General features: G+C 37.0%; 1 protein-coding gene across 1 annotated transcript in view; it reads right to left on the bottom strand.

The window, feature by feature from the left end:
* LOC129775913 (protein borderless) overlaps positions 1–15,297 on the bottom strand; it is a 49,973-nt gene that overhangs the window by 1,601 nt on the left and 33,075 nt on the right. The window contains exons 2-5 of the mRNA XM_055781162.1: positions 11,521–11,743; positions 11,169–11,453; positions 10,963–11,111; positions 10,645–10,905 (exon numbers count right to left, since the gene is read on the bottom strand). Of these exons, the coding sequence (XP_055637137.1) occupies positions 10,645–10,905; positions 10,963–11,111; positions 11,169–11,453; positions 11,521–11,743 (918 nt within the window). The remainder of the gene's footprint in view (positions 1–10,644; positions 10,906–10,962; positions 11,112–11,168; positions 11,454–11,520; positions 11,744–15,297) is intronic.

Consider the following 15,297-nt stretch of genomic DNA (forward strand, 5'->3'; position numbering starts at 1 on the left):
AGGGGTAGTGGGGGCAAATTGGTCACTGGGGGCAAAGTGGTCACCTGCTTGTTTGGTAGTATAACTATTGACTATAGCTGCCGTATTGATATTCACCTTATGCTTGGAGAATTTAATGACTATTGAGTCACCATGTACTCCAGTAGAGCTGTCGCAAGTGAAAAGATAAATAAAAACAGAAATTGTCCTCTCGATTCCAATTCGGCCGTAGTTCTGTGCGCATGGTATCTAAGGAATTTCTCGTGAAATTTAGTTTAACGAATCTGATATGTTGGACAAATAATCAGTTTTACGACTGTTCACATACTCCAGGAGAGGTGAACAGGTATTTCGTTTAACACTTTGAACGCCCCAGATCTGGGTGACGGGTGTATTTACTGGGAGGTCCCGTCACCCAGATGTGGGTGACACTTTTCTCGTTCAAATTGAATAGGATTTTTCAGCGGAATTTGATAGAATGGGCACCTAAATGTAAATATGGGTTATGTAGAATAATCAAAAAATCAAAAACATAATAATATAGTTTTTATACTATACTTTTAAACGGTTTTATTTAGCATTACCTATTGTAAATATGTTTGTATGTTTATGTGCAGGGTTGTCCCAATAAACAGAAATTTAACCTCCTTCCTGTTGACCGATTGATCTGAAATTTGAAGCACGCCTTTATATCTGCTGTCGTTATAAAACTGCGTATTTCATGATCTTGAAAATCCAAGATGGCGGCCGCAACAAAATGGCGGACTACAAATTTTATCAAAACCCCATCAATATGTGTATCAAAGAAAGGGCTTGACTAGTAGAACACAGTTATTTATGAAAAATGTAAATTCAAAATGACCGCCATCACAAAATGGACATTTTATTCATTTCATCAATATGGCTATCAAACGAAATGGTTTGAATAGTAGAACATACTTATTTGTGAAAAATCACATTTTAAAATGTTGAAAAATCAATATTTTTATGTCGTCTATAGTAAGTTCTTCTAACATATCGTCCAGGTCTTCACTTGCGTATAGTTCCATAATATCCAAATCGGAACTCGATGAGATAATACTCGAGACTTTTCTTCTAACGCTTCGCACTATTGCGTCGTTACTAATATCCTCGCTTTCAAATTTACTATTACGCCGTTCGGTGAACATTTTAAGGATGAAAAAACACGTGTGTCTAAAAAAACATAATAGACATACTGTTTTTTTGGAATAAACAGGGGCTTCTCCGCGTTGCGCAATTATTATTCTCATTCTCAGAAAAAAAATATAACTTGCTTCTTCTTTTAGATTTTTAACTATCAAACGCCAAGAACGGTGAAAACGAATTACGTGAAAAATCAGAGTTGCCAAATGTGATATGACGATTATTTTCCCACAAATGTGACACATGTTCTCAGTATGATATATTCACAGAATCTTCGCAATCGATTGAACCGAATATTCCATATTCTCCAATAAAATTGTAATTATTCTTCGCGATCGAATATAGTACATAAAGCAAGTACGTTCGGTTAAATTTCATTTTTATTATCATTTCCAACACTGTATAATTGACTGAAAACTTATTTTTATAAGTTTTCTAATCAGCAGTCGGTTGATTTCATTCGGTTTCAACAGAAAAGTAGTCCTGAATCGAACCCGAATTCATTATTATCGTTGCCCGCTTATTTCTCTAGCGCACCGACAGTTGAATTTGGGCCCCGCAAGAAACTCGACCGAATCGCTATGGGCGTCGAAGGTGTTAATCATTAGCATAGAAATTTATTTGATGTTTGGGGGCAAAGTGGTCATAGGTGAATAACGACTTCCAATGTTCTGTTTACTGAAGCTGATATACCTCATCACATTCTGCTCTTGAAGAGATTCTTTTTGTGGCTTTGATTCAGTAAAAATATGCAACTCCAATTAAACCAAGCCTCGAAACGTTATGCTTTTCTTACTAGGTTTTTGCATACATGAGAAATTTTAAATTGAGACTCTAGGATCGATTGACACCCGGGGCACATTATCTAGGATTTACCCCTCGATTCAAACTTTGTTTTCAAATATTTTGACGTAACCTAGAATCGTAGGAATTCGAGCTGTTTACAAAATGTTTTTTATTTGCTTATTATTAAACTTAAACATATTTTCGACGCCAGCGGGATATAATTGATTCCGCACCGACAACGATCATGGCGTTCTAGTTCGCATGCTAGTGTATCACTAAGTGCTTACCAAAGCAGAGTTTTCTAGTTCTCGTTTGTGTCATGATTCGTAGCATGTAACAACAAACGAATTCTACTGGGGAAACACCTTCAACAAGTTCATATTTGAACAAACCAAAGTGAGTTATTCAGTGAAAAGTTCAATCGCCAAACACTGTTCACACTAGTTCCAACCCGAAAACTGATGGACACGCTTCAGGGTCCTGATATCCCTATCACAACCAACATAGATTGAGCCTGTGTGGCTCAGAAACATATCTCAACGATGGGTTGAGACAGCGAAAAATGAGTAAACAGATTCAACAGTTCTAGAAAATGCCCCAAACATTTCCCACATATTTCACCTTATTTGTTATCCCGGGTCCGGGAAGTATTTGATAAAGCCGTGTTGACAAACATAGAAAGACTCGAGATCGATCATAAGCAAAAGCATTCTCTGCAGATTCAGGTTGATATGTTTATGAATCAGGTTGAATGTAGGGCCTGAAGTATCTGCTAGAAATAAGCTTAGGTTTCGATAAGTAGCTGTCTGGTTTCGAAAACGATCGCATTAACAGAACGTTGTCGAGCATCTATTGAAGCGGAAATTCCTTTGTACATTCAACGCTAATGCTGACAAAAGTATTGGGCTCAGTTCCTGATCGGTCAAAGTATTTTTCGAGTCGGAAGTTTTCGTGGCATGCCTTGGGATAAGTAATGGGCCTGAAGAATCGGCTAGAATTAGGCTTGGGTTTGCTCAGCTGCTAGAACTCGGAAACGATCGCATTTGCAGACCGTGGCCGGGGATCTGATAAAGCGAGAATTCCCTTGTAAATTCTAGGCTAACACTTACATAGGTATTGGGTTCAATTCCCGATCGGTCTAAGGTATTCCCGGTTTGGAAATTCTCTTCACATGCCATAAAATAAATACCTTCAGTTAATGGCTTAAAATGTTCTTTCGATTAGTAATCTATGTCTGCGAGATAACCAGTCCGCTTTCTTCTCAATTTAATTTGTTCACTGGTAAGTTGATGAAAAAATATAAATACAGAAATAGAGTTATTATCAATAACAGAACTCGCCCCTCTCAAACCTCTGAAAGGAAGCGAAGTTCGTAGCGTCCGACTTTTTGAAGTACGATGTAACTGCGTCACGAATTTCTTCAGTGTTATCGAATCGTTGACCGCCGAACGCTATGAAAAATGCCTCGAACGTTACGACGATTGAGTAGAAAAATAGAGCATAAAACGTAGATTACGAAAATCACCTTGTTTTTTGTATTTTTTGACACTCGTATTTGTTTTTCATAGTTTTCATGGTCCCGGTACCAAGGGCGCTAAATTTTTTTAATATTTTTTCCTGAGGATTATTTTACAAAACATATCCAAAAATCAAAGAGCTGTTTTTTTCGTTTTGAAGTTATGATTTTTCAAAGTTAACCGATGGTCAAAAAATCATATTTCCCCCTTTTTTTTTTCCAAAAATGTCTTCATTCAAAGATTCATTACTTTTGAACTACTGGACTGATTCAGATGATCGACATATCAAATTGAAGCCAATGAGCTAATATTGTTCTAAAAAATATAATACATTTAGTTGCTTTTGCAACTATCTAAACTTTGAAAAACCATAACTCAAAAACGAAAGAAAACACCTATATGGTTTCTAGATATGTTATGTAAAAAATACTTAGCTTTAAAAAAAATATATAAACAATACAGCGTCCTTGGTCCCGAAACCATGTAAATTACAAAAAAAAAAACAAATACAGTCAACTATCGTGAAAAAAAATCTAATTTTTTGCAAGTGTAATTTTTTTTTCAATGAATATTATCTCATTGCACATTGGTCCAGGAGATGTATTTAAGTGGAAATTAGCATTTAGAGCTCGACAGTTGTTCTCTGACAAAAACTGTATTCGACAAAGTTGTTACATACGATAGAGCGCTAGTTAGCAACGATCCCGATCACCTACATTCTTACACCAGCGGCATGACGTACCACATGTTGAAAACATCAACAACCCGGACCACCAACATGCACCGAGTCACCAACCACCACCGAGCCAGCGACGCGACGCACCACATGCTGATGTTAGCATTACTGATTTTGGGCAGCATGTGTTTACAAACATGTGTTGTTTTTCATTCTCAGACCGATCCAGGACAATAGGCCACTTTGTTTAGCATAAATAATCTACATTTGAAAACGAACTGTACCTTTTTAAACTCAGACAAGAAATAAAGAATCAGAGTTATTTTGTGACCCGAACTGTATAGATGTTTAACTGGAGGCTCCGGCGAGATTCCACATCGGGAATAGTATAAGTGATTTGTGTTTCAAAAATTCTAAAAAAGTGCTTAGTGCATTGTAACTGTGGTGGAAGGAGCCACGGAACCAAGAAGATCACCAAGCGAGGAGACGGACACTGTGGATTTCACCCGATCGATAGGAGGGCCCTTAGTAGCAGAAGCAGCAACAGCAGCGGAGCAAACAGGATCATCCCGGACTATCTGCCGCTTCTCCCCCGATAGTGGACGCCGCCAAAAAAGTCCGGATTCATCAATGCCGGCCGAATCAAGGACACGGTCCTATATGTAAGTGAAAAATTTTTTTTTTCTCTTTCTTTCAAAATGAATAAGTGAACAAAAGTGAATAAATAAAATTTAAAAAATAACAAATAATAAAGTAATTTAAAAAAAAACTAATTAAATAAAAAATAAAATAAAATCATAAAAGATTTTGAAAACCCAAAAAGTCCACACACTGGCATTTGTAGAATAATTTAGTGAAAATCTTTAGTGAAATAAAGTGCCGTTTCCTTCCATTGTTGATTCTAACATTGTGGAAGTTTTGATATTTTTATAAGAAATTTTAGTTTTCTTGTTTTACGGTTGAAACATCATGGCTCAGCCAGCCGAACAGAATGAATATGTTCCTGAGCAGGAAACCACACCAGCTCAGAGATACGCACTTGACAATTTTTCCACAGTCGGTAAACTTTCCGATTTTGTGAAAGACTTAGGGAAATTCGACGGTAAACCAACGGAATTGATAAGTTGGATTGCAGATGTTGAAGGAATATTTGATCTGTATAGAGATCTTCCCAGAACATCGGTCGAGTATGGAATTTTGATACGCAGCATACGTCGAAAAATTGTAGGCGAAGCATTAGATGTGCTGAACGCCAACAATATTCTATACGATTGGCAGGGAATAAAGAACACTTTACTTCTTTATTACCGTGACCAAAGAGATATTCAAACATTGGACTTCGAATTGACCACTGTGAAAAAAACGCATAATGAAAGTCTAAGCTCTTATTTCAGCAGAGTCAACGAACTTCTTTCATCCATAATTGTTCAGATTCAAGTGGATGAGACTATGCAAAAAAATGCAGCGCCGCATATTGACTATTTTAGGAAAAAAGCACTAGACTCATTTATTAGAGGATTAGAAAAACCCTTGAACATATTGCTCAAATCCGCCAATGTGCAAACCCTAAGCAAAGCTTATCAATTTTGCTTAGAATATCACAATATGGATTTACGTTCAGCACCATTCAGGAACGAACATAGCAACCATCCAATTCCAAAACCTAGGGATTTTAATACACCTAACCCTAACCGCACACAGCTCCAACATTTACGCAAACAAATCGATATCAAACTCCCTTCCCACCTCCCAGAAACTATTCAACACCTCAAACAATTTTCTATAGACCACCACCACGGCCAACTTTTCAACAAAGAAGCTACCAAAACAGTCACAATTATAACCCAATACACCAACAACAGCAAACTAATAATCTGAGACCATTTCCTAACCCAGAACCCATGGAGGTCGATCAGAGTATTAGATCTCGAAGGGTGAATTATGGTAATCGGCCAATTTTAAACATACAACAAGCTCAGAATGTTAGGAGGTCAGCAAACCCTGTAGTGTTCAGTTCTGAACCCCAAAACTATGAAGTTCATAATTACTATTACGATCAGCACGACGAACAAGACGACATACATTATTCTTACCAAGAGACACCATATGAACAAATAGATAATTGTTCTTTACCAACCGAAGAAGAGAATTTAGGAACTAACGAGCAGCCATCCACCTCAAATGAATCTAGTTCAAACCAGGCTAATTTTTTAGAGTGGAATATGAGTTGGTAAAGCCAACTCTGCCATATATAAATCTGAAAACAACAATTGGAAACTTCCCATTTTTAATCGACACGGGAGCAAATATCAATCTTATAAACCCAAAACTTGCATGGACTTGCAAAAATAATAAACCATACAACTTCTCAGCGGACCAAATCGCTAGCGCCAACGGGAAATTTAATGCAACCTCAGCTATCGATTTGAATTTTTTCAGTCCCAAAATAAATCATCAAGCTCAGTTTTTATTACACAATTTCCATCCCTTCTTTAAAGGCATTATTGGAACTGGAATCCTAAATGCACTCAATGCAATAATAGACCTCACTAGCGGCATGTTTTACCTCTCAAAGAGAAACGAATTTTTAAATATCCCACTTGAACATTATTGCCCAAGACAAAACGCATCCAATAATTTATCCCAAGGAATGACACACAACGAAAACCATTCACACCACACATTCAAATCCGACCTACCTCAAGAAAAGGGAAACAACTCAAACGATGACCCACAACATACATTTAGGACGTCTCATCTTTCAACAAGTGTAAAAAAACAGTTACTTGAAGTGCTGAACAAACATGAAAAAGCATTTCACACACCCGACTCAAAATTAACTTGCAGCACCGTAGTAGAGTGTGCCATAAATACGACCGATAATATTCCCGTTCATCAAAAAGTGTACCCATATCCAGCAACATATGCTGAGGAGGTAAATAAACAAATAAGCGAACTGCTTCAAAACGGAATCATACGACCTTCACGTTCTGCCTGGACTTCACCAGTGTGGATCGTACCGAAAAAAACTGATGCTTCAGGCAAAAAGAAATTTCGCATGGTAGTGGATTACCGTAAATTAAACGAAAAAACTGTTTCAGACAGGTACCCGATGCCAGAAATTAATTATGTAATTGATCAATAACGAGGTCAACATTTTTTCACCACCCTCGATTTAGCATCTGGTTTTCACCAGATAAAAATTAAAGAATGTGATATTGAAAAAACTGCTTTTTCGATCAACAGCGGTAAATACGAGTTCACACTGCTGTGGAGGCAACAAATTATGCGACGACGTCGGTAGCATCGAATAACTTAGAGATTGCCCTTATCATCAAGATGCCAAAGCTAGACCCAAGGATTTTCAACAAGATACGTCTATACCCCATCATACACAACAATAAGAAAGTACATACACTCCATCAGCTTTATCTAACCCACGATGATGAAATTTACCGAATAGGTTCAATCGAACCAACCATATTCGCTACATACGAAATTCAGCTGGATAATACAAGTTGTATACCGAAATTGTTAAAAGGAGAACCTGCGACTTGCAATTACACATCAAACCCAATCGAAGAAGAAGTCCTTTACCTTGACGAGCGACATATACTTATAAACACGATGAAAAATTTCACTTTATCATCTAACTGCGGAATAACTCAAAGGAATCTTTCAGGATCATTTGTTATATTCTTCAGCAACTGTCAACTATACGTCAACAACGTTTTATACACATCGAGAGTACAAACCTTACCAGGTAATCCAGTTCAACTTCATTTGGATGGAGTCGAAATCAAAATGCAACAAGAAATCTTGAACATTAGTGTGGAACATCTTCACAAGCTTCAGTTAGAAACTCGAAAGGAATTGGAATTGCTTCGTCTAAACAACACCAGTCTGCATTTTCCACATTGGAGTATCTTCGGAGGAATGGCCATTTCGCCATTCATAATCGGTTCCCTACCTTTTTTATGTTTTCTCATCTACAGAAACAGAACAATACAAGTCAATCTTAACAACTCTCATCCCAACAACTCATCTCAAGACCAGAATACATCAATGAAACCGGAAGCAGTACAACTACCATTGGACAACATCCGACCCACGTTCAGGACTTTGTCAATCAGAGACGTGATTCAGATGGAACCGAATCACTAAAGGGGGACGAGTTAGCAACGATCCCGATCACCTACATTCTTACACCAGCGGCATGACGTACCACATGTTGAAAACATCAACAACCCGGACCACCAACATGCACCGAGTCACCAACCACCACCGAGCCAGCGACGCGACGCACCACATGCTGATGTTAGCATTACTGATTTTGGGCAGCATGTGTTTACAAACATGTGTTGTTTTTCATTCTCAGACCGATCCAGGACAATAGGCCACTTTGTTTAGCATAAATAATCTACATTTGAAAACGAACTGTACCTTTTTAAACTCAGACAAGAAATAAAGAATCAGAGTTATTTTGTGACCCGAACTGTATAGATGTTTAACTCGCTCATTTTTGTGTTATCATAAATAGGGTGACCAAAATTGTCGATGAAATAAAAAATCTAACTTTCTTATCTTTATAGATAGAGGTAAATATAGTTCGAGAATGTTGTAGTTCCAGTTATTTGAGACATCTTTGTAGAACAAAGTTTTTTTCTATCTCTTAAAATAACCGATATAGCGCCTTTTTTCTATGTTACGTTAGGGTCACCATGAAAAAAACTGTTTTTTTGCTTTAGCTTTTATATTTCAAATTCTACATACAAACTGTCTTCGAAAGACTTTTAGAGCTTACTAATACAAATATTTTGCGATGCACTTGTCAATATTTCAACTTCACTCAAAGTTATTGATATTTATTCCCAAAAAAACACGCTCTTTTCATTTGTTTGTCATTCTTTCTGGGGCAAACATAAACAAAGTTTATTGACGGAATTTGAAAGAGCATATTCACTCTACATGATGTGTGATTTTCAACCCTATGTTATTTTTTGTGTTTGACTAAATTAAAATTAAAATCATGAGTTTTTGGGTAAAAAAACATCAATAACTTTAAGTAGGATTAAGATATTGACAAGTTCTGCATCGCAAAATGTTGGAATTGATAAGCTCTAAAAGTCATATGAGTACAGTTTTGATGTAGAATTTGAAATATAAAAGTTAATGCAAACAGAACCGTTTTTTCATGGTTACACTAATGCAACTTAGATAGAAAGCGCCAAAAACAACTTTGTGGGAGATATTTGTTCTTCAGACAAAAACTTTAGACAAATGCAGAACTTGTCAATATATTAATCCTACTCAAAGTTATTGATGTTTTGTTACCCAAAAACTGATTTTAATTTCAATTTACTCAAACACAAAAAATAACATAGTTTTGAAAATCACATGTTATATAGAGTGAAATCTGTTCTTTCAAATTCCATCAACAAACATTTTTTATGTTTGCCCCAGAAAGAATGACAAACAAATGAAAAGAGCGTGTTATTTTGGGAAGACTTATCAATAACTTTAGGTGAAGTTGAGATATTGACAAGTGCATCGCAAAATGTTTATATTTATATAGTTCTAAAAGTCTTCCGAAGACAGTTTGTTTGTAGAATTTGAAATATAAAAGTTAGAGCAAAAAAACATTTTTTTATGGTGACCCTAACGCAACTTAGAAAACATGCGCTATATCGGATATTTCAAGAGATAGAAAAAAAACTTTGTTCTACAAAGATGTCTCAAATAACTGGGACTACAACATTGTCGAACTATGTTTACCTCTATCTATAAAGATAAGAAAGTAAGATTTTTTATTTCATCGACAATTTTGATCACCCTATTTTCGATAACATATAAATGAGCGCTCTATCGTATACACGATTTTGTAAGACAGTTTTTGTCTAGAGAATAACTGTCGAGCTCTAAATGCAAATTTCCACTTAAATGCATCTCCTGGACCATTGTGCATTGACTTCAATTTGATATGTCGTTCATCTGAATCGATCCAGTAGTTCAAAAGTTATGAATTTTTCATTTCTGGAAAAAGGGGAAAAATAGATTTTTTGAACCATTGGTTAACTTTGAAAAATCAACTTCAAAACGAAAAAAGTACCTCTCTGATTTTTGATTATATGTTAGGTTATATGATATGTTATGTAAAAAACCCTTTTTTTATTTTTCAAAATATCAAAAAAATCCTACCTACGATGACAGGGAATTTAGTGGAGAATCTAGGGAAAACTATTTCATCTAAATCAGATGGACCGTTCCGGAGGTAGAACTCCCACCAGTTTGCAAAACATAGTTTCGAGAAAAGCGCGTTTTGAATTTTGGATCCGCGCTATTAACTTCGGAACGGAGCATCGGGCAAACCTGGGACAAAAACTATAGTAAAGCAGACATCTCAGAGAACATTTTAAGCCAGGAAATTTTTTTTAAAATATGAAATTAAAAAGTTCTTTCAAAACACGTGTTGATTGGTGGAATGTCTCAAATTTAAGATATATTATTGCACGGTACACTTACCTTTACCCAGGAAATTTGCGGTCTGTGCGTGCCGTCACGATCCCTCGCATCACAGTGCATCTCAACCGTTGAACCGATTTTGGTGACATACAGTAGCTTCGGTTTCAATATGAACTCCGGGGGTCGCTGGACGATAACATTCATGATTGGTGATGAGCCATCCGATCCGAGATCGTTGTAGGGAGTGCACGAGTATCGGCCCGCATGTGAATCGTCCACCTTTTCGAAATAGATACTTCCGTTGCGTTTGTAGAAAACTCCCTAGAATGAATTGCTTGTAGATTTTATTAGTGTCACATGGCTCTTAGTTCAACTCACTTGCACGTTGTACGGATCGAAGAGAAATCCGTCCTTTTCCCAGCGTAAGTTTGTTAGCGGTGGATTCGATCGAAAGTGACAATCCAATACGGCGGGTTGCCCAAACGGCATATATACTTCCTTAGGGGAGTATATAACCTTCGCTTTATCTGTAACAAAACAATACAGAAAATCATTCGAATAAACATAAACTTAGAAAACATTACATTGCACATTTAAATAAGCCCATGCACTTTGTGTGTCATTCAGCAAACTCCGAACTTCGCACTTGTAAATCCCCAAATCACTCATTTGGGTTGGGTTGATGGTCAAACTTCCGTCCGGACCGAAGGTTGACCGGTGCATCAGATCGTACATCTCCAGCAAAGATACATTATCTTTGTACCACTGAATGAACATCGTATCCGTATTCTGTGCCACACAATGAAAGAACGCCGGATCTCCCTCCAGCACCGTCTGGTTCACCGGCGGAATCTTCAAAAGGGTTCCACCTGTATGAAAGCTTATTAGGAATCAATTTCCGTCGCATTGATATCGCTTTGCGCGTATGGTTCTTACCCAGCACAGATATGTGGAACCACGTTCCGTTGTTGCGCTTGTTGGGTACTCTGTTTGGAAAGATTACCTTGCACTCATACCACCCGTTATCGCTTTCCCGGATTGAGGTGAGATTTATCGATGCTTTTCCGTACACGAGATCGTTGTTAAGCAGGGTTACCCGCCCGATGAAACTTTCATACGAGCTCAGGCTGCCATCGTACAACGCGAAGACTGGTTTGTTCTGAGATGTAAAAAAAACATAGAATGTGGAATAATTATTTAAATTTGCATTTACATTCAAATATCGGGAAAGATAAGATCCTCGCATTAAAGGGCGGCATGGTGCGATGAGTAGGGCTTTCAATTGTGCGGATATGGTGCAAAATGCAACAAAAAATGCGTTTACGTAATGTAGTACTATGCGGTTGATTGCACGCCGCCAGCGATGCGGAGATGAATGATGCTGTCCGACGTGATTATGGGACGCAAATAATAATTTATTCACGAGGTGTCAATGTCGGTCACGCTTCAGTCATTTACTCGTCATCACTTGTGGCGTAATCCGTCAGGCCACGCAGTGCATTGAGCGCTTTCTGACTCAACGTTGAAGGGGAGAGGGGAGGTGTGTCCCTACCGCACCGTCTCAATTTCCTTTAGTCAATAAGTGTTTCAATTTTAATTTTCGCTAGTTATGTGCCCAAAATGTATCGCGTTGAATAAAAAGTAGCAAGAATCAATACAAAACTCTGAACCAATCGCTAGTGTTCGGTGGGTCGTGAGTGCTGAATGTAAAGAGTGGCCAATATATAGGTTTATTTCACGATCCATATTGATATTCAGCTATTCCATGCCAAACCGATATAGTGGTTCCCAGAATTCCTCGAAAATTCGTAGTTCGGTTCCTTATCGCTAAATATTAGACACGTATCTTTTATGATTTTATTAGGGTGCCATTTCCATTTTAGGTCCGAAAAATCATTACTTTCCACTTTTTCCAAAAATGACCTTTTTCTAAAATCCATAATTTTTGAACTACAGGGCTGATTCAAATGCTCGAAAAATCAAATTAAAGCCGATGAGCTATTCTTTTTTGACGTAGAACTACGTCTTTCATGAAGGGTGCCAAATCAGAAAACAGGTCACGTTTTTATGAAATAAAGTTAACATTAATAACTTTTGTTGCCGCGAACGGATTTTGGCGATTTACATACTAAACGAATCGGAAATTCCCTAAGATTTGTTTAATATGCTATACATTAGAATCCCTTGGTTTGTAAATGGTTAAAATTCATGAAAACTTTAAGCGTTTCCATTTTCCCATACATTTGTTCTGTCCATTTGTGTGCTTTCCCGAACAGAGCTGTCAAGAACGAGCAACTTATCGACGACTAACGAAGGGGAAATCGTAGGATTTAAAGTCTCCGTGAACAAAGGAAAAGTAGAAGAATGAAGGGGAATACTTGCCTAGAGTATAAACAGTGGATCTCGCTGAGGCAAACCTTAGAGGCGAATGAACTGCAAAGTTTAAAGCCTCTTAAAAACAAAGAAGATAAGAAGGCAAACTTTCATTCGGCATCGGACTGTTGAGTAATCCAGTTCACTTTGCTTTCGCTGCGCTTCGATCTAAGACTGGACCCCACCAGTGGTAATCCAACTTGGATATCGTCGTGTGTTTTCAGTTCATTTTTCGCGTTATTCGTATCGTGTGTTTTTATTTCCGCGTCATAAATTGGACGCTTCGCGTAGTGTGTGATGAACAAGAAGAAGTGGAAGGCAGGCTCGAGCCCTGCAAAAAACGAATGCATTGCCAGGGGCAATAAAATTTCGAGGCAAGCGTCATTTAATGATGCACGCGATGTTGGTGCAGTGAAAAGCGCTCGCACTGAACCGAGCCTTCGCGAGTGTGACACCGCATCGAACAACAGCGAAGTAGGCGATTTCGGCGCGTCGGTCGAAAATGTAAACGCCGTTACCCAGGCAGCAACCAAAATCAAGCTCCCCCCGCTGGTGGTGAAGGCGGTCGCTCTTGACAAACTCATCAGTGAATTCGCATCGATGGGTGTTACAGCAGAATACAAGCTGTGTGGCATAATTCAGTCTTTTCCAAGCAGTTAACATTGTTTGTTTTCCGTCACCATAAGGGTTTCGTTGGTCACAGCATTATAGAATAATATCCGAAGGTATAAACAAGCGACTTATATAAAATAACAGCGTAGTTCTACGTCAACAATGCGGTCGTATCGTGGACACAACCTCCTATAATTTTTTTTTTTTTGGAGATTTGTTTTTTCGGATTCTGATTTTGTTTTGGAAATTATTGGTTGATTTTTTTTTCGTTTCCATGGCTTTGGAATAGAGGACGTTATATTTTTTTCTAATTTTTCTCGATAGCTGAGGTTTTTTACAACATTTCCAAAAATCAGAGAGGCGTTTATCTCGTTTTTGAGTTATGATTTTTCAAAGTCCGGAATGGTCCGAAAAATAATGTTTTTCCCTTTCAAAAATTCATAGCTTTCGAGCTACAGGATCGATTGAAAAATAATAACTCAAACACAAAAAAACCTCACTGATTTATGGATATATTATGTAAAATAACCCTCAGTTTTATAGAAAAAATACAAAAAATATATAGCGCCCATAATCATAAACATCATAAACAAATACAATCAATAATTTCGAAAAAAAAACATTAGCAATAGTAATATTTTTTCAAAGAACACTCATTGGATTCAATGTTATATGTCTATCATCAGAATCGGTCTAGTAGTTCAAAAGTTATGAATTTAGAAAAAAGGTTCTTTTTAAAAAAAATGGTGAAAAAATATTTTTTTCGATTCCGGTTAACTATGGAAAATCATAACTCAAAAACCAATAAACGCCCCTCTGATTTTTGGATATGTTATGTAAAAAATCTCAGCTTCCGAGAAAAAATATAAAAAACAAATACAATCAATAACAAAAACAAAATCTAAATTATTGGAAAGTATTTAACTTGATATGCCGATCAGTTCAAAAAGTTATGAATTTATGAAAAAAGTCTTTTTTGGAGAAAAGGTAAAAAGATGATTTTTCTGAGCTCCCTAAAATGAAAAAAAAAATGAGACCAACATTTTGCGATAAGGAACAGAGCTACCATTTTTCAAGAAAATCTGAGCTCCATTATATCGGTTTGGCATGTAATGGTTGTATTTTCATTCTTATATAGGAATGTTTATTCATAATCTAGCCTGAGTTTGCCCTATTGAGAGAAGTAAACAATATTTTGAATATCAATTCATTGAAAATCAATCATGCATTGGGATTGTCAAAACGTATAAAAAATGACCAAATATTTAACGTAAGACTACGATATTACTGTTGGTGAGTACAAATAGATTGAATCATTGTCATGCAAATTTTCACCTTCGGTTTCTCATCGAAGAACACAGAAGACAAATCCATCACTGGGGCAATAATGAATGGAAAAGTTCACGAAGAGGAGTGTCTTTAGAACAGGATTTTGCCATTCATTCGTTGACACAAAGGTCCTGTGAAGCTCTGGCCTAACTTGGCCCATTACAGTCGGGATGTCGTCAAGCGGTATGAGTAGAACAAGATCGTATCCTTAGAAAAAAATAAAAAAGTAAAACAAACTTTTTAAGTTAAACGGTTTAATGTACTAATAGCTAGAAAATAATTAGACAAGTAGCAGTTGGTAGTTATCACATCCCTTCCTTCATTAATCTAGGGCAATGATGAGACTAAAATAAAATCGTCGGCATATGATGAAACAACTAACTGTGGATAATGGAAACC

This window comes from Toxorhynchites rutilus, chromosome 3 (assembly GCF_029784135.1).
Source record: "Toxorhynchites rutilus septentrionalis strain SRP chromosome 3, ASM2978413v1, whole genome shotgun sequence".
Classification (NCBI taxonomy): Eukaryota; Metazoa; Arthropoda; class Insecta; order Diptera; family Culicidae; genus Toxorhynchites; species Toxorhynchites rutilus.